Below are 25002 nucleotides of genomic sequence, written 5' to 3'. Positions count from 1 at the left end.
GGAACAAAAGGAGAATGAATCATGGCATGATCATGCAACTTCTAAGGCACAGCCAAGACTGCCAGCAAGGAGACAATCTTGAGATCTTTCCAGGAAGGAGGAGAATGGTCATCAGGCAACATATAGCAGGCACCGGCAACATACAGCAGGCAAATGGGAAGACCAACCATGACCTCAAAGACCACAGACGACCTCTAGTCTGTCTTAGCTGAGCTTCAATCAGACAATAACAAGCCATGGGCATTTGCGAGAGGTAGTTCCTCATCTAAGTAAGTCAAAAATATTGGAAGAAAGCAGCTGCAAATTGTGATTTCCTTCCCCCCACCCCCAAAAAAATTTCTCCACCTTGGCAACTTTAAGATAGGTGGAATTCAATTCTGGGGAATTCTGGGAGTTGAAGTCCATACTTCTTAAAGTTGCAAACACAGCTCTAGAGCAGGGGTCTCCAACCATGACAACTTTAAGGCTAATAATAATAATAATAATAATAATAATAATAATAATAATAATAATAATAATAATAATAATAATAATAATAATAATAATAATAATAATAATTTAATTTTTATACCGCCCTTCTCCCGAAGGACTCAGGGCGGTTAACAGCCAGATAAAAATACAATACAATATACAATAAAACCCATTTAAAAAACTTATTCAACATTGGCCAAATTAAAACTATATAAAACATAATATAAAACCACATTTAAAATCCAATTTAAAACCCGTGTTATGCCAGTCCTGCTCGAAAGAATAAATACGTCTTCAGCTCGCAGCAAAAGGCCCGGAGATCAGGAAGTTGACTGAGTCGAGGAGGAAGCTCATTCCAGAGGGTAGGTGCCCCCACAGAGAAGGCTCTCCCCCTGGGGGTCGCCAGCCGGCATTGTTTGGCTGACGGCACCCTGAGGAGACCCTCTTTATGGGAGCGCACCGGTTGGCGGGAGGCATATGGTAACAGAAGGCGGTCCCGTAGATATCCGGGTCCTATGCCATGGAGCGCTTTAAAGGTGGTAAAAGCTGCCTGGGGAATTCTGGGAGTTGAAGTCCTCCAGGCTTAAAGTTGCCAAGGTTGGAGACCCCTGCTCTATAGAGTGGTATTCAGTCTTCAGGGAATGTCTTCTACACCAATGGTTGAACTGTTTCTACAATCTGTCCACACTACAAAACCCTCTGCATGGCACAAAGGATTCTGGGAAATCAGGCACCTGCTCTTAATACAGGGCTGCTGGGATCACTCAGAACCAGTTTGGCCTAGTGATGAAGGCACCAGGCTAGAAATCTAGAGATGTGTGCTCTAGTCCCATCTTAAGCATGGAAGCGGGGTGGGTGACCTTGAGCCTGTCTGTTGCGTCTGCGCCCCCCAAGCTGGGCTTTCTGCCAGAAAGTGACTTGGAAAGTGAGGGGGAAGGGCCGTCAGGACTTACCTCGGGAGCACCGGCTTCCCTGGCTCAGCTCCAGGAGCCAGAGGCAGGCCAGGTGGAGGAGATAACGAGGCCTCCATCCCCTGACTCTTCCCCCCCCCAGGCCATGCCTCCAGACCCAGATGATGGCCATCAGGCCTGGCTGGACCCTAGGTTTCGTAGGCAGGAGAGGCGGGAACAACAGAAGCAGGGGTGGGGCAGGCCAAGGAAGTGCTGAGTCATGGAGCCACACCCCACAGGATATAAAACCAGCGAGGGCTGCTATGCCTCTTCGTAGCAGGCAAATCAACTGCTTAACTAGAGCTGAAGTACTGTTTGTTCCTGGGTGACTCATCGGCATCAAGGGAGATAACAGAGTCACTTGGCAGACGCTCGCTAGTTTGCTGCCAGAGCTGATAGTGCCGGCTAATTAAGCCATCGCTCGGACGGAGGCGAGGGGGGACAGAACACTGTCACACTCATTCTCTCTTCCCAGCCCAACCCACCTCACAAGGTTGTGAGGAAAATAAGAGGAGGAACGAGTATGTTAAATTTATATTTATCGACAAAGAAATAATGGGTATAATAAAGAGTATTAGGTATCTTCACGGCCTCAAGTTATTTATAAAAAGACAGGATAATAATAAATATCAATCAAGCAATCAGAATAGATCATCGGGCGTCAAACTTGCCACATCACGTTGATGTCACGTGACGTATCGCCACATTTTTCTGCCTTCGTGGAGCTGGAGTTGGCGTGGCCTGTACGTGATGAATCCGGCCCTCAAGCCACCAATTTGACACCCCGAGAATAATGTATTTGTTGTTTCCTAATGACTCCTAGTACAGTGATGGCTAACCTTTTTGCCATCGCGTGCCAGGGAGGGGGGGGTGTCGCGCACATGCATGCCAACACCCATAATTCTATGCACCCCACCCACACACATGCGCACGTGAACCCCCCCCTCCCGCCCTGGTCCTGGCACACGATGGCCAGGTGGACCCTTTTTTTCTCTCACCTGACTCCAGGGCCTCTCTAGGAGTCTCCGGAGGCTGAAAACATCCAATCCCACCAGAAAGTTGTCAAACGGGCCATTTCTGGCACTTGGAGGACCTCCGGGGTGGTAGGGAAGGCCGTTTTTGCCCTCCCCAGACTCCTAAAGAGGCTCTGGAGCCAGGTGAAAGAGAAAAACGGACCTTCCCTATTATCTCAGGCCCTACGGAGACAGGAAACAGCCTGTTTCCCTACTTCTGGTGGGCCCAGAACGCCCAAAAATCAGCGCTCAGCTCGCATGCTCACCGATATGGCTACACATGCCACCTGTGGCACACATGCCATAGGTTCGCCATCACAGTCCTAGTAACTGGAGCAGCTTCCCTCTGTGTGAGGGGGGGGGGGAATCTGGCAAACCATCTTCCCATATGGGGGGGGGGGGGAAGGAATCTGGCAAACCATCTTACAGAGAAGCTCATTCATCACTTCCCATCTTTTGCTGAGAAGTCTCCCAGTAAACCAGGATTCCCCAGAATGGGAAATACACATTAATACACTTATTAGATGCCAATCCAACAAATACTATGGCCATGCAATTTGCTTGCAGAAGTACGCTGTAAAGAAGACATCGGTAAGATGCTTTAGCCAATTTCTTTAGAGGAAGTAAGGTGCTTTAGCTAATTTCTTTAGAGGATATTGGAGACTGGATTATGTTAGTTCTTTGAATGATACAGAATTCCAGAATGTGCAACAGGTGTTAATCCAACATGAAAACAACAACAACAACAGATTCCAACTTGAGGAATACAAAGGCCTTTTTTCTGTCTAGGAGGGGATTTAATTGTTCACACTGCATTCTAGAAACTGGAGCATACATCAAGCTTTATTCTCCCTGCATAAAGATCCAGCTTTGTCCGTTTTCCCCTCAGAGAAATAATGTCAACGCTACAGATGGCAAAGCGTTGGATTTCTCTATGATGGGGACATCAGTGAGGGAAAATTCCCATATCCTGTTTTTTGCCTGCTCTGGTCACAAGAAATATGTTATATTATGGCCTGTGTTAGAAATAAGGCAGGAAGAAAACACACCGAAATACGGAAGAGTTTTCCCCCTAAATAAATAAAACCTCTCGGAGGATTTCAGTTGCAACAAGATCCAGCAGTACTTCCCAACCCAGAGAACATTAAAATGAGTTTCCTCATCTCTTCCCTCTTTTCTCCAGCCCAGCAAAGTAGCAGAGACACACCTTTGATACCCTACTATGCGAGGCAAGGCAGGATGGCCCCAAAAATAAAACTAAAGTGCAATTTTTTTTATTTGCATTTATATCCCGCTCTTCTCCGAAGACTCAGGGCGGCTTACACTATGTTAAGCAATAGTCTTCATCCATTTGTATATTATATACAAAGTCAACTTTTATTGCCCCCAACAATCTGGGTCCTCAAACCTTATAAAGGATGGAAGGCTGAGTCAACCTTGGGCCTGGTGGGACTTGAAACTGCAGTAATTGCAAGCAGCTGCTGTTAATAACAGACTGTCTTAGCAGTTTGAGCCACCAGAGGCCCTATTCACCTTGGCCCCCTCCTGCTCACCCTCTTCGGAAATTAAGCCAGGAAAGATGAGATAAACTTTGTTTTCCTCAAAAGAATATGAGTCACTCACAGATTTCGTCTTACTAAGTGGATCTATTCTAGCAGGAAGTAGAGACGCTTCTCATATAGGGAAATTATTAGGCCTACTGTATCTATACAGTACTACTACCCTAGGTTATATCTACTATAACAATTGTTATCTCCCACATTTCAGAACCTGCATGCAAAAATAAAGGTTTTACTTTATTTATGAAAGGATCTCTCTTCCTTTTTCTTAAGCACTTTTAACAGAACGGAGCTCCTGGTAGCAGTTCCGTCACCCTAATTCAGCAACTAGTGGCCAGTGTTTGTTTCTTTCTTTTTTTGCATGGCCACAATGATGGGCACTTTGGAAACTAAAGCCAGATACAACTGGGCAGCTCGCACGCCTGAATCATCCATCAATCCATCATCAGAATAAAGAGGGAAGGGACCATCGGAGGTCTTCTAGCCCAACCCGCAGGAGACCCTATATTATTTCAGACCAAGAGGAGACCTGTTCCTTTAACAAGAGTGGAGAGGCAGAATTTTTTCCCCCCCAGGTTCTTTAACGCAGAGGTCCCCAAGCTTGGCAACTTTAAACCTGGCGGACTTCAACTCCCAGAACCCAGCCAGCTTTGCTGGCTGGGGACTTCTGGGAGTTGTAGTCCTCCAGGCTTAAAGTTGCCAAGGTTGGAGACCCTTGCTTTAAGGAAATCCTTTTGCACTGAAGCAGAAAAGCTACAAAGGGACAGTTGCTGTGCAAGGCGGGCTCCCACCTTAAAGGCCTCCAGCACTTCACAGGTTATGGGGGGGGGGTGAGAACCGAGCCCCTGAGCATGTGAAGAGGGCTTCCGAAAAAGGAGGATCAGCGCAGAGAAAGCGGTGGCGGCGCCCCGGAGCGTCTGCATTTCTGCAGGCAAAAGCAAAGGCTGCGACTTTCTCTAACCAGGGACGTCTCCGGGTTGCCTCTTCGCCCCCACCCACCCACCCACCACCGGCGGCTGCTGCTGTTGCTGCTTTCCCTCTTTGGCATGGCCCACCGGCCACTCACCGAGCCCACTGATCTCGTGGCGGAGGCTAACGCGGGTCCTCTCCTCCACTATGGCCCGCAGCATCTGCTGAAGGGAGCGGTCCAGCTCCCCGCTGTCGCCGTCCTGCTGCCCGGCAGCCGCGAAGGAGGCCATGCCAGCAGCGCCCGCCAGCAGCGTCGGGCATCTCAAGCGCTCGGGCCGGATTGCCCCTCCCCTGCCCCGGCGTGGGGACTAGAGCTACTGCGGAGGCCCGCTCGCCTCGCCTCCCTTCCCAGAGAGAGAGAGAGAGGCTTCCCCGCTGGCCGGCGCCGCTTCCGCCTCCGCAGCAGCAGCAGCTGATCTGCAGCTGGCGGCGCTCGCCTTTTAGAACGTTTCCTGCCACCCGCTAGCTCGGCGCGTCGCAGCCAATGGGGGGCCGCGAAGAGAGGAGGGGGCGTGGCTGAAGCACGGGCTGGACCCCTGACGTCACCCATTCCCGGACCTCCAAGCCGCCCGCTGCTGTTGCTGCTGCAGCCGAGGCGGAGAAACCGCGGGAAAGCCCTGCGAGCGTCCGGCCGTCTATTCCTGCAGTCGGAGGAGGGCGTGATCCACCACCGTGGCCGCAGGCCGGTGGCTCCCTAGCACCAGCCACTTGGGCTGATGTGGAGAAAAGGTAAGGAAGGGAATGGGCACTGGTGGGAATTGCAACCGACTTCTTACTATTATTATTATAATATACATATATTATTATTATTATTATTATTATTATTATTATTATTATTATTATTATTATTATTATTATTATTATCTATAATTATATATTATAATGATTATAATTATTATTAATATATTATTATTATTAATAATAATAATAATTTATGTAATATTATATTATTACAATATTATTATTATTACTACTATTGCAACTACGCCGACTTCAGTCTAACCTCAGCATAGTACTTCAAATTATCTACCACAATGTCCTCCTACCTGTCAATGACTACTTCAGCTTCAACCACAACAATACACGAGCAAATAATAGATACAGACTCAAGGTAAACCGCTCCAAACTCGATTGCAGAAAATATGACTTCAGCAACAGAGTGGTCAACGCCTGGAATGCACTACCTGACTCTATAGTTTCTTCCCCAAAACTTTAAGCTTAAACTGTCTACTGTTGACCTCACCCCATTCCTAAGAGGTCTGTAAGGAACGTGCATAAGTGCACCTGCGTGCCTACCGTCCCTGTCCTAATATTCCTTTTTTACTTACTCTTTTCATGTATCCAAATTATGTTTATACTTTTACCTGTTATCTTATATATGATTGACAAATAAATAAAAATAAATAAACTCTCTTTTGAACCTCATGCCAATGCCTAAATTATTATGATGGTCCTTTTTATGTCTTCCAGGGACAAGTAGAAATGCCCCGAACCGGTTGCATTGCAGGGTTGATTTTGGTCCAAAAGCAAAGTACCGAAATCATCCAAAGCAGGGTTCTCCAACCTTGGCAACTTTAACCCTGGGGGACTTCACCTCCCAGAATTCCCCAGCCACCTTTGCTGGCTGGGGAATTCTGGGAGTTGAAGTCCCCCAGGGTTAAAGTTGCCAAGGTTGGAGATCCTTGGTCCAAAGGTTTTAGTGGAAGATAAAGACACTTTGGCGGGCAAAATCATGCTTTGTAAGATATCGCATTTAAAAACCGAAGGCACTTGATTCGCAAACGCCTTTGCTTTTATCACGGTGGTTAAATTGCATCACGCTAAACCCAGGATTATACAAGTCCACCTGCATCACAATATGGCATGGATTTCCATGAGGACGGCTCTGTAAATCCATATCATAAATGATAAATAGGCCATTGCTCCCGTGGGCCCAGCTTTGAAACTAAGGGCCTCCTCCACAAATGCTCCGCTGGAAGCAGGATCTCTCAGGACTTGCAGATTAGTGATTCATGTACCTTTAAAATCTGGGTTTGCACGACAGATCCTCTCACCAGCTGGAGGACTTCATGATCAGAGGAACTGCCTTACCCCCAATTGCATCAACCTGTCCTATCCAATCGAGTAAGGAAGACATCATACAGGCCCAAATCAAAGAATTTCAGTTGTTGAGGCCTAAGAAGAGAGCCTTCTCTACTATTGTTCCCATCCTCTGGAATATTTTTCCTCCCACAGGTGACACAGGCCCCAAACCTTCAATTTCCGAAGGATATGGAGACCTGGCTGTACCAATTTGCCTGAGGCTTGAAGAGTGATGCAATGCTGGGAGCGGCTAATACCTTTGAAGACTTTTTTTTTTGTTTTTAGTTTATTCTATTTTTGTTTTTATCTGGCTCCCGTTCTACTGATGTATTGTAGTTTTTGTATGGTGTTTTTTTTTAGCTACAAACTGCCCAGAGACACTAGAGAGTGAAACGGGTGGGTGTGTATCAGTGGTGGATTTCAATTTTTTTTACTACTGGTTCTGTGGGTCTGGCTTGGTAGGCATGGCCTGGCTTGGTGGGCGTGGCAGGGGAAGGAAACTGCAAAATCCCCTTTTCCTCCCAATCAGCTGGAACTTGGAAGGCAGAGAATAGATGGGGGCGGGGCCAGTCAGAATTTTTACTACCGGTTCTCTGAACTACTCAAAATTTCCACTACCAGTTCTCCAGAACTGGTCAGAACCTGCTGAAACCCACCTCTGGTGTGTATATGTGTGTGCCTAAAACTGTTAAATAAATAAATCTACTAAATTGTAGGGTGGGTAATCAAACAGCTGAAGTTTGATTTTAGAACAAGCAAAAAAAAAACAAAACCCAAAACCACAGAATTAGGAGATGCCTTTCATTTTAAGACCCGTGTTGGGGACCTGATAAATATTGTGAGCTTTTATTTCACCTTCTTCAAGAAGCAGATTAATTCCTGATAATCCTAAGGAAGGGGGTGCAATGGCTCCGCAGTTAAAGATGCTGAACTTGTCAGCTGGAAAACTCATAGCCCGGGTTCGAGACCCGAGTACTGCATGACAGAGTGAGCTCCAGTTGCCTGCCCCAGCTCCTGCTTAGTGAGAAGTTCGAAAGCATGCAAATGCAAGCAGATAAATAGGTACCACTTTGGTGGGAAGGTAACAGTGTTCCATAGTAGACCATTGGTGCATTGGCTACATGACCATGGAATCATCTTCAGACAACACTCAGCTAAGAAACAAAGATGAGCACCGCCCCCTAGAGTTGGACATGACTGGACAGGGGAACCTTTATCTTTTATTCCTAAGGAATAGTCTTTTACAACTGGAGTTTGGGTTTGAAGGCAGAAACAAGGACATTCTGATTTTTGGGAGACTGAGCAAATAGGAATATTAAATATATCTCTGCTCCCCCAACAGAGCTCCCTTATGGACCTCCACAATGCACACCCAAAGGGACATGTCACAAGAGACTGAGATGGGTTGACGCTTCCTCATATGTGGAAAGGTCAAAATGGTCTTTTTGAAGTGACAGAATTTAAGAAAATGTAGAGGAGCTTTACAAATTGAAGAGTTACCCACACTTTGTCATGCTATCAAATTTGGCCTGCTTTGGTACTTGGTGAAACACCCCATATTATGATGATTTATAGTGTTAAGGATAGTCTTGTCTCACAACCGATGTTGAGGGTTATTGAGCAGAGTACCCTTTGAGTTTACGCACGAAAATGACTGAGAATGATTGTGGACAATAACAGTTAACACACAAACAAACTGTGGTTTGATAATATTTTTCTTTTAGGGAAAAAGCAAAATTATAGTCCAAAAACAATCCAAGTCATACACATATAAAGTGAGATAAAAGCCCACTGCAACTACATAGCAAAAAAGGCTCTAAGAGTTGTAAACCTAATCTTGTGTAGCTTCTTTTCCAAAAACACTACACTACTAAACAGAGCATATAAAACATTTGCTAGACCAATTATAGAATAGAGCTCGCCTGTTTGGAACCCTCACCACATCTCTGACATCAATACAATTGAACGTGTCCAGAAATATTTTACAAGAAGAGTTCTCCATTCCTCTGAAAACAATAAAATACCTTATCCCACCAGACTTGAAATCCTAGGCTTAGAAAATGTCCTTCCTGTTAAAGACTACTTCAGCTTGAATTGCAATAATACAAGAGCAACCAATGGATTTAAACTTAATGTCGACCGCTTTAATCTAGATTGCAGAAAATATGACTTCTGTAACAGAATCATCAGTGCTTGGAATACTCTACCTGACTCTGTGGTCTCTTCCCAAAATCCCAAAAGCTTTAACCAAAAACTTTCTACTATTGACCTCACCCCATTCCTAAGAGGACCATAAGGGGCGTGCATAAGCGCACAAACGTGCCTACCGTTCCTGTCCTATTGTTTTTCTTTTCTTCTTCCTATATATATATATATGCTTATACCTTCTAATATTTACTCATGTATATGTTTATATACTATATAATCTTTTTGTATGATGCTTACATATATTGTTGTGACAAAAATAAATAAATAAATAAATAAATAAAGATCAGTCCAGGGATATTTTTCAAATATAAAGTCTTCTTACCAGTTGTAAAAAAAATACAATAAAACGGATCTTTAGTTTCATTCAGGAACAAAGTTCAATATAGAAACAGTCAATAGATATTAAAGAAGCAATAAATAGCCATGATCAAGCAATGATCATGCATAGAGATCAAATATAGAGTTACAGCATATCAGCAGGTAAAAATGGTGTAGTGTCCACACAAACCATAATTCAGCTTTCCTTAAGTACATTGGCTACAGAGCTCAGCCAATCAGGATGCATGATGATGCAACAAAGTTTTTAAAGCTACATAATACTTTTAGCTACAAACCCACAATGTTGGTTTATATATTTCCTGACCAACCAGTTGGGCAATAACAATTTTCTAACATACAGTGACAATAAAGGCTATTCTACTATCACTTTTATCGTTTTGTTGACATAAAGAAAAATGCAGTCCTACCAGTGGTGGGTTGCTCCCGGTTCTGTCCGGTTCTATAGAACCGGTAGTAAAAGCGGCGGGAGGCTCGGCCCACCCGCCCAGACATCATAATTGACAATCTGCGCATGTGCAGAAGCTTCTGCACATATGCAGAAGTGTGTGCAAGCGATCGATGTCTGGAAAAGAGAAAACCGGGAAGATTTCATTCCTGGTGAACAAAGCCTGTTCTTGCTGGAAGAAAAAGTACATTTGGTTAAATCTCTTCCTGCAGATATTCTTTTATGTACTCTGAGAGCTTATGCACCAAGACAAATTCTTTGTGTGTCCAGTCACATTTGGCCAATAAAAAAATCTGTTCTATTCTATTCTAATCTAGTCTAGTCTAGTCTAGTCTTCTTGTGTCTCGCTCGCTCCCCCTGCCGCAGCCGGGCCCCTCTTATCTCCTGCCAGATGCTGATAGTGCTGAAGAATGTCCTGGCATGCCTCCAGCCCCCAGCCCTGGCACCATGCCCGGACAGGCCGAACAAACAAACCTCCCTCCGATAGCATGTGCGCCTGAAGCCAGCCACGAGCTGAGATTACCAACAGCTGGAGACAAAACGATGCAATGGATAGACCCACGCTTCCGGAGAGTTGAGAGGCGATGTCAGCAAAAGGAAGGGAGGGGCAGGCCTGGATAAGTGCTGAGTCATGGAGCCACACCCCATGGCCTATATAAAGGATCTGCTTTCTGGCATTCTCTGAGTCAGGCAAAGTCTAACTTGGATTGCTGAAGTCACTTCCTGGTCTCCTGCCTGCCTTGAGAACTCTGATAGGACTTTGGCAGAGCTGCAGAGGCACGCTTGATACGGACTTCCCCGACCCAGCCGTCAGCGGAGGAGTGGGACACGACAAGTCTAGTCTACTCTATTCTATTCAGATATTGAAAGTTCAGATCCATTTCCTGATTTTATGGAACAATGTTTATGAGAGTCTCTTTTGCTTCCTTCTTGGTTTTAATTTATCAAGCATGCAAACAATGAGAATGTCCACCAGGATCTTAGCAAAGCATTGGTAGGTTGCAGAGCAATCCTAAGAAAAACAGAACCTTTGGCCTACTACCACCTTACAAAGTGAGAAGATAAAAGAAAAAGTAGAGTGTAAATTACAGCATGGAGCTGGAGTGTTTTTGATGAACCCATCAATCCATGACATCATGGAACATCATTATGTATCTCTTCCAATTAGTCATCATGCTAGCCATACTATCTATGACAATACGATCAATGAATATAAACCGTGTTTATTTTTATTTTATTTATTTAACAAATTTTTATACCTGCCCAACTCACAAATAGGTGACTCCAGGTGGCTTAGATTTAAAAATCCATTACTTAATTCCCTCCCCATTCCCCCATGGCAGCAATAACACAATCAAATCAACCTGTTGTGACCCAGGCCCAAGTAGGTAGTAGTAGATGCAATTAGTTCAAAAACAAACAGATTTTATTAGAACAGCTGAGAACTCATTAGAACAGCTGAGAACTCATTCTCAGCATCGTCCAAACTAAATCAAAGCAAATTTTTTATTTTTTTTTACATTTATACCCCGCCCTTCTCCGAAGACTCAGGGCGGCTTACAATGTATAAGGCAATAGTCTCATTCTATTTGTATATTTTTTTTTACAAAGTCAACTTATTGCCCCCCCAACAATCTGGGTCCTCATTTTACCTACCTTATAAAGGGTGGAAGGCTGAGTCAACCTTGGGCCGGGCTCGAACCTGCAGTAATTGCAGGCTCTGTGTTCTAATGACAGGCTTCTCTACTGCCTGAGCTATCCCGGCCCGGAAATTCTTCATAACACAACCTTGGTCTAATTAGGCAAACTGCCAAAGGTTTTTTTTTGGCAAAAATTCAAAAGCAGAAGATGCCGACAAGAAGTAAATGCAGCAAGACAAAGAGCCATGCTATCAACATTGTTTTCCGACAAAGAGCCCAAACACTGTTGCTGCTCTTTTAAGCCTTATGCGAGGGGCCAGTCATCTCTTGGCCCTACTCCCGAGTCGTCGTCTGCTCTTGCCTTCTGGCAACTCTTCTCATGTGTGCATTAGGAACAGACTCCTCCTGTTCCTCTGCCACACTACTGTCAGCCTCTGGAGGCTCCAGAGTCCGCACATCACTCTCAGATGGCCCTAGCCCCATTTCTGCCTCAGACACAGAGCCCTCATCCGGTCCTTCCCCAGCCTCCACGACTGGCCCATGTTCTTCCTCAGCCTCATCGCTGTCTGACTACGTTGCTAGCTCCGCAGGCTGCTGGCGGACCACAATACAACCACTTGATGGGTTCCTTCTTCATTTGTGGTCTCCAGGCTCACTGACAAACACATTTTAGGGCCTTTCAGAAAAGTAGCAATGTGGGGGCCAATCTTGGGGGGGGGTGGATTGATGCTCCATAAAGAAGGGGCCACCACTGTGAAGGCACTTTTTCGTGATCCTACCAGATCTACTTCCCTGGTCAATGGGACCCATCTGATACCATGCCCTGTGGGTTTTTTTGGACATTTGATTGATGCCTGGTTCTACCCTCATTACCACTCAGGGACAATTTGGCTTGCTGTGAACGTTTTCCTATAATGGCACTTTCACAGTTTGTATGTCCACTATGGGAGCATCTATAGGGAGAACGCAGCTCACTTGTGTATGGGGAGGTACCTTGGACCATCCAGAGGTTGTTGGGTTTTGGTTTTTTTTTTTGATATTTAGTACTGTTATTATTTACCTCAACATGTCAGAATGATTAGACCTCTTCATTCTATAAATCTGTGGCAGTTATGCCACAAAAAGTGTTTTAATCATTTAAATCAATGCCTTTTAATCAATCATTGTCTTTTAATCAATGTGTTTTAATCATTGGTGGAGATTTTCGGTAAGAAAGAAACATTTCTCCTAAAATGGTACTTTGAATGAAAATTGGCCCCGTGATGCATCCACAAACATTTGGGCCCAGGCCCTAAATGAGCCCATGGTTTCATTGTTTTGTTTAGCAGTTGAAGAGGTGAGTAGTTTTTTAACCCCAGCTGTGTGTTATACTTCGTTTTGTATGCTGATATTATGAATTATGTCCCTTTGGGGGTTTTAATCTTATATATCATTCAGAGTGACATATGTGAGATGAGCAGCTGTATAGAAATCTTAGTTCCAAACATTTAGAAAATTGAGTTAAAAGAATTTTTGCTGGCATAAGAAAGCAGCCCCAAGGACTCGTGATATACTCAGATGGGTAACTTTTATGCCAATCAGTCAATTTTTTTAAGACATGGAGAAATGTAGCTTTATGGAAGAATTTTCTTTTAAAATGGGTACGAGTCCTCATTTAAGGACTCTAATTGGGAGTGACAATTCCTCCACTAAGTGAAGCAATTGCTAAATGATAAAACATGTATCCAAGACTGCTTTCTGGATGGAAAGTGACAAGGCTACTCAGTTACTGTAGGCAATCTCTCCTTTGCCTGACCATTTTCCATTGGCTTTAATGTGTAGAAGAGTAAATAGCTTACTCTCCTGCAGTCCCTTTCTCTCCAATCTCTCAACTCTGTAAAGGAGAAAAGAAAGAAAGACCAGAACAAGATGGACTGACTAATGGCAATCACATGACTGTGAGACACTGCAAAGGTAATAAATGGCCTATAACTTTTCAGCACTAGAGTAATTTTAAAAGGTCACTGAATGCGTAGTCAGTAAGTGAGGATTGCCCATCCTAAGACGTTCTATTGGAAAATATGGAGTGTGAAATGGTAACTTTAAGCCAATTACTTTGTAATGATTATTTTAAGCAATTTCTAACACCTTCAGGCCAAATTTTTTGACAAATCTAATCAACATATCAATATGATCAATATGGACTAGATGCTTTAGCTGCCTCAGAGAAACCTAAGGGGGTCTCATTTTTACAGACTCTGCTTTGGACTTCAGTTTGATTTCTTAGCTAGATCACAAACGTTAGCACATCTTTAATTACCAACGTGTATGATTTATGGAATAACCAAAAATGGAACATGAATTAATGCAAGTTTTTTAAAATGTTAAGCTTTGGATTTGAGGTTGAAATTAATTGATCAAAAATTTTGTTCCCAGTTTATTGGCTGCCCCAAAGAATGCATCAGAAAAGGTGGACTCTTGGTGATATAATCCACCAATTTCTTGGTGATTTCAGGGTAGGGTAACCAAATGGTTTTGTTTTCTTCTTTATTTCTTTTTCGACTAATGTTATAACACATATAAGAATATCTAAGTGATTGAAATGTTGAGAGATTGGAATAGTGCTACCCTTCAGATGTCAAGGAAATCTGATTATCCTTTTATTAAAAGCCAGTAAGAGATCTGTTAGCATGAATATAGCTGCCTCTCCCACTGTCAGGAATTAGCACTGGATCCCACTAATCCTTAAGCACTCTGCGACTAAGCAGAGCCCCTGAATTCTTAAAATGCTCATATTTTTCTGCCCAAGGTACCGTATATACTCGAGTATAAGCCGAGTTTTTCAGCACGTTTTTTGTGCTGAAAAACTTCCCCTCGGCTTATACTCGGGTCTATACGGCTTATACTCGAGTTTTTTTTTTTTTTAAAGCCCCTCGGCTTATACTCGAGTATATACGGCTTATACTCGAGTTTTTTTTTTCTTTTTTTCACATTTTACCGGACGGAAGCCCTGCCGGTGCAGTGAGAGGGGGGCGGGGAGCCGCCAGCCTTCTCAGCTGAGGGAGGAGGTTTCAACCGGTAGGTGCCTCATTTCCCACCCTCGGCTTATACTCGAGTCCCCAGTTTACCCCAGTTTTTGGGGTAAAATTGGGGACCTCGGCTTATACTCGGATCGGCTTATATTCGAGTATATACGGTAAATGTGCAGATGTACATAGGCCCCGAACTTGGTCAGATTATTCTGGCATTTAAATCAAAATATATCTTTATCTATCTCTCGTTTTTTCTTTTAGTAGTTAGTTAGTTCAGTGATTGTAGGAAGTTAAAACTTAAAACCTACCCCTCTCCTAGAAAAATGAAATATTTTAGGAAATATTAAAAGGGCAGAATATTTCCCCTAAAAGAGAGGCAGAAATTCAGCCGCCCCCCACCTTTTTTAATGGGCCTGAACCAGGGGTGAAATGTAAAATTTTTTTTACTACTGGTTCTGTGGGTGTGGCTTAGTGGGGGGGGCAATAGTGTGACTGGGTGGGCGTGGCAAACTTTTTTTTTAACTTTTAAAAGCATTTTTTTTACAACCTCTTCGGCTGAAGAGGTTGTTAAAAAATGCTTTTAAAAGCCTGTGATGATCAGGCAACTCAGCTGGGATCACCAGTGGAAAAAAAGCTTTTAAAGGGTTCTGAAAATCCCAGGTGAGTTGCCTGATTGCCAGAACCTTTTAAAAACATTTTTTCTACAACTTCTTCGGCCGAAGAGCTTGTAGAAAACATGCTTTTAAAGGGTTCTGACGATCCCAGCTGAGCCACGCGATCATCAGAGACTTTTTTTTACTTTTAAAAGCATTTTTTCAGCCAAAGGAAAAAATGCTTTTAAAAGTAAAAAAAAAAAAAACCTCTGATGATCACACGGCTCAGCTGGGGCGGGCAGGGGGTGGGGTGCAGGGATTTTTGCTACCGGTTCTTCAAACCACCCTCCACCATTGCTACCGGTTCGAGCAATCCGGTCCAAACCGGGAGCATTTCACCCCTGGCCTGAGCCAGTCCATTCTACATAACAAAGATCTTCAGGCAGAGCCATTTAATTGCCCTTCATTGCATCACCCAACAAGATTCAACCAAACTTAGCACACAGAAAACGTACAAAGCTAGCCATGACCTCCGACAGCAACCAATCAGGATACTCTTCCTGTGCCCCAGAAAGTTTATAGCCAAGAGAGGGTATAAAACCTAAGGACTCTCGGCATCTCTTCCCTTTTTTTCGCCCAAGATCTCCAAGGCAAGTGATCCTGTTCATCAATAAACCTTCTTTCCAAGCAACTTCCATGAATCCAAGGTCTTTTTTCCCACTTGGAACTGAACCCAGAAGGATGCTACTTCCAACATAGTTTTTTTTCCCTGTTTTCCTCTTTTTTAAAAAAAACGTATTTAGCTGTTTTGTGAATTTTTTTTTCTTGTAATTTGTAAATACAATTTAAAAGGCCTTTTAAAACACACTTTCGTTTTGCTTACTTCCCATAGAATTGATATCCTCTAGAAGTATTTGAGAGATGCGGTAGCTCAGTGGCTAAGATGCTGAGCTTGTCAATCGAAAGGTCAGCAGTTCAGCGGTTTGAATCCCTAGTGCTGCGTAACGGCGTGAGCTCCCGTGACTTGTCCCAGCTTCTGCCAATCTGGCAGTTCGAATGCACGTAAGAAAAAAATGCAAGTAGAAAAATAGGGACCACCTTTGGTGGGAAGGTAACAGCGTTCCGTGCGCCTTTGGCATTGAGTCATGCCGGCCACATGACCACGGAGACGTCTTCGGACAGCGCTGGCTCTTTGGCTTTGAAACGGAGATGAGCACCACCCCCTAGAGTCAGAAACGATTAGCACATATGTGCGAGGGGAACCTTTACCTTTACCTAGAAGTATTTGAATCTTAACTCCCTAATTTGGCAAGCCAGCCTCGCCAAGAAACTGAAGCTGAACTTCTCTGAAAGGCGCCAGCTTGAAGAAGTCGAATGCAAGAAATTTTCAGCCAACTTTGCCTCAGTCAATTAAAAATGCCTGAACTGGCTGGGTCTCTTGTGCTCCTGTCCCTGAAGGGGGCTTGTGTCCATTTAGCAAGCCATTAAGAGTCTTCCAGAAACATTAAGGCTTATCCAGTTGGTCCCCAGCCACTCATTCATAGTGATAATCTGGCGATGCAACTCCCAACAATGGAGTATTTCAGCATCGTCCCACTTAAGTCTGAATGTTTTTTCCTACATGTGGGAAAATAACTCTTAGCCTGAGGTTCCTGGGATCTTGCTCATTACATATGAAGGACAGACCGGTCTTTTACAGTAAATAGTTATGTACCTTTAAAAACCTTCTAGGAGGTTTTTAAGTGAGTCTTCCTGAAATGAAGATTGCTGGAGTAATGGAATGTAAAAGGCCTGAGATACTAGACAACACAGTATCAACAGTAGAGACCTTCAAATTTCTAGGTTCTACCATATCACAAAATCTAAAATGGACAGCTAACATCAAAAACATCATCAAAAAAAGCACAACAAAGAATGTTCTTTCTGCGCCAACTCAGTAAGCTCAAACTGCCCAAGGAACTGCTAATCCAGTTCTACAGAGGAATTATTGAGTGTGTCATCTGCGCCTCCATAGCTGTTTGGTTTGGTTCTGCAACCCAATAAGACAGACACAGACTTCAGAGGATAATTAGAACTGCAGAAAAAACAGTGCCTACCAACCTGCCTTCCATTGAGGACCTGTAATACTGCATGAATAAAAAAGAGGGCTGTGAAAATATTTACAGACCCCTCACATCTTGGACAGAAACTGTTTCAACTCCTACCCTCAAAACGACGCTACAGAGCACTGCACACCAGAACAACTAGACACAATGACAGATTTTCCCCGAATGCCATCACTCTGCTAAACAAATAATTCCCTCAACACTGTCAAACTATTCACTAAGTCTGCATTACTATTAATCTTCTCATCGTTCCCATCTCCTTCCACTTATGACTGTATGACTGTAACTTTGTTGCTTGTATCCTTACGATTTATATTGATATTGATTGTTTCCTGATTGCTTATTTGTTCCCTATGACTATCATTAAGTGTTGTAGAATAGAATAGAATAGAATAGAATTTTATTGGCCAAGTGTGATTGGACACACAAGGAATTTGTCTTGGTGCATATGCTCTCAGTGTACATAAAAGAAAAGATACGTTCATCAAGGTACGACATTTACAACACAATTGATGGTCAATATATCAATATAAATCATAAGGATTGCCAGCAACAAGTTATAGTCATACAGTCATAAGTGGAAAGAGATTGGTGATGGGAACTATGAAACGATTAATAGTAGTGCAGATTCAGTAAATAGTCTGACAGTGTTGATGGAATTATTTGTTTAGCAGAGTGATGGCCTTCGGGGAAAAACTGTTCTTGTGTCTAGTTGTTCTGGTGTGCAGTGCTCTATAGCGTCGTTTTGAGGGTAGGAGTTGAAACAGTTTATGTCCAGGATGCGAGGGATCTGCAAATATTTTCACGGCCCTCTTGATTCGTGCAGTATACAGGTCCTCAATGGAAGGCAGGTTGGTAGCAATTGTTTTTTCTGCAGTTCTAATTATCCTCTGAAGTCTGTGTTTTTCTTGTTGGGTTGCAGAACCGAACCAGACAGTTATAGAGGTGCCAATAACAGACTCAATAATTCCTCTGTAGAACTGGATCAGCAGCTCCTTGGGCAGTTTGAGCTTACTGAGTTGGCGCAGAAAGAACATTCTTTGTTGTCCTTTTTTAATGATGTTTTTGATATTAGCTGTCCATTTGAGATCTTGCGATATGATAGAACCTAGAAATTTGAAGGTTTCTACTGCTGATACTGTGTTGTCAAGTATTGTGAGAGGTGGAAGTATGGAAGGGTTTCTCCTAAAGTCTACCACCATTTCTACGGTTTTGAGTGTGTTCAGTTCCAGATTGTTTTGGTTGCACCACAAGTTGTATCTTAGAATTCTTGATGAACGTATCTTTTCTTTTGTATACACTGAGAGTATATGCATCAAGACAAATTCCTTGTGTGTCCAATCACACTTGGCCAATAAAAAATTCTATTCTATTCTATTTTCCATTATAGAGATTTCAATTAGACAAGACAGACATGATATTAGTCAATGCTCAAAAACGGCTTTCCCAAAAATGTAAAGCCAGAACAAGTAATTGTTCTGATCAGTCATTGTGTCCTGTCTCCTAAACCAGCGGTCACCAACTGGTGGTCCGTGGACTGCTGGTGGTCCACGAGAAAATTTTGGTGGTCCACAGAAAAATTATTTGCATTTTTTATATAGCACTAAATCAGGGGTCCTCAAACTACGACCCCTGTAACAGATATGTGCAATGAACGTTTGTGTTGCTGCAGAGTTTTTTTCTGTGGGTCGGGGTCTTTTTGAGTGGGTCAGAGGAGGCAGAAATTCTGACTGGGGGTCTGCTTCAGCCTCCTGGTGCAGAGCTTTGGCCGAAGGCTGGAGGGAAATGCCGCTGGTGGTGAAGAGCCGGAGGACCTCGTTCCAGTGGTACGACATCATAGCCTGGAACTGGCTGACCATCTCAGTCCGCTGAGCCTCCAGGCGCCCCTACCTGGCCTTGCACTCCTGCAGGTCTTCCCTCTGCTTGGAAAGCCTATGTTCCTAGTCCTCAGTGAGGTGCTTCTGCTGAGCCTCCAATTTGAACTGAGCCAACTGTTTTGCCAACTCTTTCTCGTGGTGGCTGCTTAGCTCCAGCAACTGCTTCCTGTTGAGGCCCTAAAGAGCCCTGGCAGGCAGGCAAGGAGGGGCTGGAAGGGGAGGGGTGAGTAGAGGCCGGCAAGGTGCCCCTCGACGTGAGTGACATTGAGTTGGCCACGCCCACTCAGTCACATGACCAACTAGCCACCCCACACACCCCCAGCTGGTCATTAGGCAGATCATTTTAGTGGTCCGCAGGATTTAAAATTATGAATTTGGTGGTCCCTGAGGTCCGAAAGGTTGGGGACCCCTGTCCTAAACCAGTGTGTCTTAACCTTAGCCACTTTAAGATGGGTAGACTTAACTCCCGGAATTCTATGCTGGCTGGGAAATTCTGGGAATTGAAGTCTGCTTATCCTAAAGTGGCTAAGGTTAAAAAAGTACTGCCTTTGACCATTCTCCTCTAACCAATCCTTCAGATCTGACCACATTCTACACACTATGCCCAAAATGTGGCTGTCCCAATAGGGTTGTTGATCTCAGGGAAATGGAGAATTTTAGAGGTGTCTACAATATTTATAATGCCAAAGAGGCTCTCCTTTAGTCTTTTAAAAAGAATATTGATGTTTTTATTTTTTATTTATTTATTTATTATTCGAATTTATATACCGCCCTATCTCCCAAAGGACTCAGGGCGGTTCACAGGCATATAAAACATCAATATACAAATTAAAATAATCCTTAAAAAACTTATTCTAACGCCCAAATTATTAAAAATAGAAATATAAATATAAAATATAAATATTAAAATCAATTTAAAACCCCTCTAAATTTAAAATCTAAGCCAGTCCTGCACAGATGAATAAATGTGTCTTGAGCTCGCGACGGAAGGTTCGAAGGTCAGGAAGTTGACGGAGTCCTGGGGGGAGTTCGTTCCAGAGGGTGGGAGCCCCCACAGAGAAGGCCCTTCCCCTGGGCGTCGCCAAACGACACTGCCTAGCTGACGGCACCCTGAGGAGTCCCTCTCTGTGAGAGCGCACGGGTCGGTGAGAGGTATCTGGTCGCAGTAGGCGGTCCCGTAAATAACCCGGCCCTATGCCATTTATTGCAGAATGTTTCAAACAGTCATTTTTTATGGTTGTTCTTTATTGTGTGCTGCCAAGAGTCATGTTTGTTAAATGGGTATCTACATAAATGTGAAGCATAAATAAAGTTTAGCGCTGGTTTATTTTTGAATTACTGTACATTTACTGTACTTGCAGCTACCGGTACTAGACTAGAATTCAGGTTGACCACTAGAGGGCAGCAAAAAACTAGAGATTTTTATACCTCTTTGCTGTCCTCTAATGGCTATGGTTTTGCCAGTTGCAATGTATGGCTGTGAAAGTTGGACCATAAGAGAGGCTAAACACCAAAGAATTGAGACCTTTGAACTCTGGTGTTGGAGAAGACTCCTGCGAGTCCCTTGGACTGCAAAAGTGATCAAACCGGTCAGTCCTAGAGGAGATCAGCCCTGACTGCTGTTTAGAAGGCCAGATCCTGAAGATGAAACTCAAATCCTTTGGCCACCTAATGAGAAGGAAGGACTCACTGAAGAAGAGCCTAATGCTGGGAATGATGGAGGGCAAAAGAAGAAAGGGATGACAGAGAACGAGGTGGCTGGATGGAGTCACTGAAGCAGTCGGCATGAGCTTAAATGGACTCCAGAGGATGGTAGAGGTCAGGAAGGCCTGGAGGAACGTTGTCCATGGGATCACAACGGGTCAAACATGACTTGGCAACTAACAACAACAACAAATGGTCATCTGATTTTTGAAGTCCAGGTCTGGTGGTCCTGCAATTATTGTGACTTTCTCATCCCTGGCTACTTGCAACAGAATTAACTGAAGTAAATATACTGAACCAGTTCTCCAAAATGTCTAGAAATTAATGGGGAGTATTTGCTCTGATATTAAAGACCTATAGCTTTCTCACTAGGTTGGGTTTGTATTAAAAATTACGCATGATTTACATAAAACATAGTTTAGTCAATGTAGCCCCATTGTCTTAAATTGGAATGTACAGTGACTGATAACTAACAGTATGGGATTTCACCCCAGAGCATTTTAATTTAAATACAGGTAGTCCTCGATTTACAACTCCAACTGAGGCCAACATTTCCGTCACTAAGCAAGACAGTTGTTAAGTGAATTTTTCCACCATTTTGCCACAGTTGTTAAGTGAATTACTGCCTTTATTTTGCTTGTCAAAAGGTCACAAAAAGTGATCACATGACCCCGGGATACTGCAATCGTCATAAATATGTCCAAATTTTGATCACGTGTCCATGAGGATGCTGCAGCGGTCATAAGCGTGAAGAATGGCCATAATTCACTTTTTGTCAATGCTGTTGTAATTTTGAACAGTCACTAAATGAATGGTTGTAAGCCGGGGGCTACCTGTATAGTTCGACAGTATGTTGTTCAGTCTCTTATGAACAGAGGAGGTGGTTGATACTCTGTTTCCCCCAAAATAAGACATCCCCCGATAATAAGCCCAATTGGGCTTTTGAGCGCATGGCAATAAGGCCAAACGCTTATTTCAGGGTTCAAAAAAATATAAGACAGGGTCTTATTTTCGGGGAAACACGATAGATTAATAACAGAACACACCTGTCCTCCCCCTTCTCATCCTATTCCCTCCCTCCCCATCTTTTAGTTAGTGTTGACTATTTGGATCTTTATAATATTTTATTTATGTTCTTTATAGGTTTTCTATAGTTTTCTCTTTTTAATATTGTAAACCTTCTAGAGTCATGTGGCTGAGATGAGCAGCTATAGAAATGGAATAAACATACAAAAAAGCAAATGTAAAAATACCCAAAGAATAGATATATACAGCAGCCGAGATAAGTTAACCAACTGAAGTCAAAAAACAGGGTCTTTAACACATTCACAACAGTGGTGAAATTCAGCTGGAACTATCCGGCTTGCGCGATCCGGTAGGGCTGGCAGTGGGAGGCTCCGCCCACCCGCATGTCATGTTTTTGACCCTCTGCGCAAGCTCATATTTGCGATCTGGTAGTGCATTTTACCCCTGATTCACAGCCAAGGTTTTAAAGCTTTGCGAAAGGCCAAAAGGATTGGGGGCCATTCTAATCTCCAAGAGGAGAATATTCCACAAAGCAGGGGCCACTGCAAAAAAGCCCCATTTTCTGGTCTCCCCACCATATGATACTCTTTGGCTGGCGGGATTTGCAGCATGCCTGATCAGATGGATCAAATTGGACTGATAGAGACACTTGGAAAAACATGGTTTCTCAGGTAACACTGTCCCAAGCTATGTAGGGATTGAAAAGTGACATCTTGAATTGTAGCTGGAAACATACCTGCAACCAGCGTAGCTTATATAGCGGTGGTGTTATATGTACCATATATCTGGTACCATTTACTACCTGTGCAGCCACATTATGCACCAGTTGAAGTTTCTGAAAGCTCTTCAAGGGCAGCCCCGTGTAAAATATGTTATAGAAATCTAACCAAGAGATTACGAGGCCATGGGTGATGGCAAGCAGGTCCTCCTGGTCTAGGAATGGGTGCAAAAGCTCCCCTACTCATAGCTGGCCCCTTTTCTTCAAGGAGGAGCTGTGATAGGGAGGGAACTATGGCCCTTTTATGACCTGTGGACTTCAATTCCCAGAATTCCCAGCATGGCTGGCTCAGAAATTCTGGGAGTTGGAGTCCACAAGTCATAAAAGGGGCCATAGTTCCCCAGCTCTGGGTCTAGGAGGAACCCCAGATTGTGGACCAGGTCTGTCTGGGGCAGTGCCACCCCATCCAGAGTTAGAGATGGAAGAACTTTTGTCTCCAGAGGGTCCAAATACCCACAGCCAGTCAGTCTTGCTAAGGTTGAGTCCAGGGTGGATATAAATTTATCCAGATCTCAGATTAACAGAGTTGGAAGGGACCTTGTAAGTCACCTAGTCCAACCCCCCGCCCAAGCAGGAGACCCTACACCATTTCTAACAGACGGCACTCCAGTCTCTTGAAAGCCTCCAGTGATGAAGCTCCCAGAACTTCTGAAGACAACTTATGTTCCGTGGGTTGATTGCTCTCACTGTCAGAAAATTTCTCCTTATTTCCAGGTTGAATCTCTCCTAGATCAGTTTCCATCCATTATTCCTTGTCTGGCCTTCAGGTGCTTTGGAAAATAGGTTGATCCCCTCCTCTCTGTGGCAGCCCCTCAAATATTGGAAGACTGCTATCATGTCTCCCCTGGTCCTTCTCTTCATTAGACTAGCCATGCCCAGTTCCTACAACCGTTCATCATATTTTTTAGCCTCCAGTCCCCTAATCATCAAACTTGAAGACTTGAAGACTTGTGGGCTTCAACTTCCAGAATTCTCTAGCCAGCGTGGGGGAATTCTGGGAGCTGAAGTCCACAAGGTTCAAGTTTGGAGACCCCTCTTCTCAACCTACTTACCCAATGCGGTTTCATGCAGCAGGACTGAGATCCAAGTGCTCAATATTTAACTAAGGAAGAGCTGCAAAAGGTAACACCCACAGAACTGATAATAAAAATTTTTTGAAACCCACCACTGCATCTGTGGGATTTAGAAATGCTCATCTTTTAAATAATAGGAACTGTCTTTAGACTGTATTCAATTTCTATTCTACATTAGATTTAGTCCTGCGTAGAAGAATACTTCACATTAGAGGATAACACTAAAAAACATATGACACAATAGAAAGTGCTGAATATTCTACAGCTGTTACTTTAATTTACCTTTTTAAGATATTTTCAGGGAGAGAGGGAGTGGTATCAATGCAAGTTGAATTCCACAAGTGCCCTCAGGTCATTTCTCAGATATAGTCTCTTTTCAGTGAGGTGAGCATGGTCAAAATTCATAGCAACAATAGGCTCTATTTAAATGTGATGCAGTTAAATATTATAGGCTGTGAAACATGTAGCAGAACCTCTCAGCACAGCTTATCAACCAAATGAATAGCAGGTCAATGGTGGAGTAATGGGCTGGGTGAGTTTACTTGGGAGTTGAAATATTTTCTGGCCAAGTTCTGGGTGAGAAGGCACTTCAATGATATCCCACTCGGATTACCAATCGGGCAATATTGTTTTTCTTTGTGCCTTTCCTTGTATATTTTTTTTCCTTTTCCTTTGATGATTTTTATTTAAAACATTTTAAATAACATTCAAAGTTCATAACTGGAATTTGCCCAGTAAAATGTGAGGAGATATCTCTTTTGTAAAAAAAAAAAAAATATTATATAATGTAAGTTCAATAATATTTAAAACCAGGCTAGTATGGTTAATATGGCTAATATGCCACTCTAATGGCAGAAAGTGAACTAAAGAGCCTCTTGATGAGGGTGAAGGAGGAGAGTGCAAAAGTTGGCTTGAAACTCAACATTAAGAAAACTAAGATCATGGAATCCGGCCCTCTCAATTCCTGGCAGATAGATGGGGAAGAAATGGAGGTAGTGACAGATTTTATTTTCCTGGGCTCCAAGATCACCACAGATGGGGACTGCAGCCAAGAAATTAAAAGACGCCTGCTCCTAGAGAGGAAAACTATGGCAAATCTAGACAGCGAACTAAAAAGCAGAGACATCATCCTGCCAACAAAGGTGCGTATAGTCAAGGC

General features: G+C 43.4%; 2 protein-coding genes across 5 annotated transcripts in view; one reads left to right on the top strand and one right to left on the bottom strand.

The window, feature by feature from the left end:
• Positions 1-5391, bottom strand: part of KIAA0930 (KIAA0930 ortholog) — a 93235-nt gene extending 87844 nt beyond the window's left edge. For 2 of the 3 annotated variants that reach the window (XM_058189776.1, XM_058189777.1), the window contains exon 1: positions 5060-5387. In XM_058189776.1, the coding sequence (XP_058045759.1) occupies positions 5060-5192 (133 nt within the window). In that variant the 5' untranslated portion in view covers positions 5193-5387. Of the gene's footprint in view, positions 1-5059 lie in introns of all 3 variants that reach the window. The other variant, XM_058189778.1, reaches the window with a different exon arrangement.
• A 112-nt stretch (positions 5392-5503) lies between these two features.
• LOC131202054 (uroplakin-3b-like) overlaps positions 5504-25002 on the top strand; it is a 36270-nt gene continuing 16771 nt past the window's right edge. For both annotated transcript variants that reach the window (XM_058190578.1, XM_058190577.1), the window contains exon 1: positions 5504-5691. In XM_058190578.1, coding sequence (XP_058046561.1) covers positions 5679-5691 — 13 coding nt within the window. In that variant the 5' untranslated portion in view covers positions 5504-5678. The remainder of the gene's footprint in view (positions 5692-25002) is intronic.

The sequence above is a fragment of the Ahaetulla prasina genome, chromosome 7 (assembly GCF_028640845.1).
Source record: "Ahaetulla prasina isolate Xishuangbanna chromosome 7, ASM2864084v1, whole genome shotgun sequence".
NCBI classification, from domain to species: Eukaryota; Metazoa; Chordata; class Lepidosauria; order Squamata; family Colubridae; genus Ahaetulla; species Ahaetulla prasina.
Note: the sequence above shows the minus strand (reverse complement) of the source record. Positions and strands in the feature narration are given on the sequence as shown.